The following is a 287-nucleotide window of genomic DNA, read 5'->3' on the forward strand; positions in this document are numbered from 1 at the left end:
GCGAAGCCGCAACAGCGCTGGGCCGCCGCGCGCGTCCCGGCTGGGAGCCGCCGCGCGCCCGCCGAGGCCATGCGCGCGACCCTCCCTTGTTTTCTCAGCTCTGACAACCGCTACCCCTTCCTAGCTCTGGAGGAAAAGCGGTAGGAAGCGGCCGCCGGGCGGGTTCAGGATCTCCGAGAGCAGGAGCGGCCCGGGGCTGCGGCTACTCTCACCCTGCTCCCGCCCGGGCGGCCGGGTAGACTAGAACTGAAGCCGCGACCGCTGCTCCCGCAGCTCCAGTACCCCCA

The 287-nt window shown here is 71.8% G+C and overlaps 1 protein-coding gene across 1 annotated transcript in view; it reads right to left on the bottom strand.

Moving 5' to 3' along the window:
- Positions 1–71, bottom strand: part of COQ10A (coenzyme Q10A) — a 4,012-nt gene extending 3,941 nt beyond the window's left edge. The window contains exon 1 of the mRNA XM_029955462.1: positions 14–71. Coding sequence (XP_029811322.1) covers positions 14–71 — 58 coding nt within the window. The remainder of the gene's footprint in view (positions 1–13) is intronic.
- Positions 72–287: the final 216 nt, after the last annotated feature.

The sequence above is a fragment of the Suricata suricatta genome, chromosome 10 (assembly GCF_006229205.1).
Source record: "Suricata suricatta isolate VVHF042 chromosome 10, meerkat_22Aug2017_6uvM2_HiC, whole genome shotgun sequence".
NCBI classification, from domain to species: domain Eukaryota; kingdom Metazoa; phylum Chordata; class Mammalia; order Carnivora; family Herpestidae; genus Suricata; species Suricata suricatta.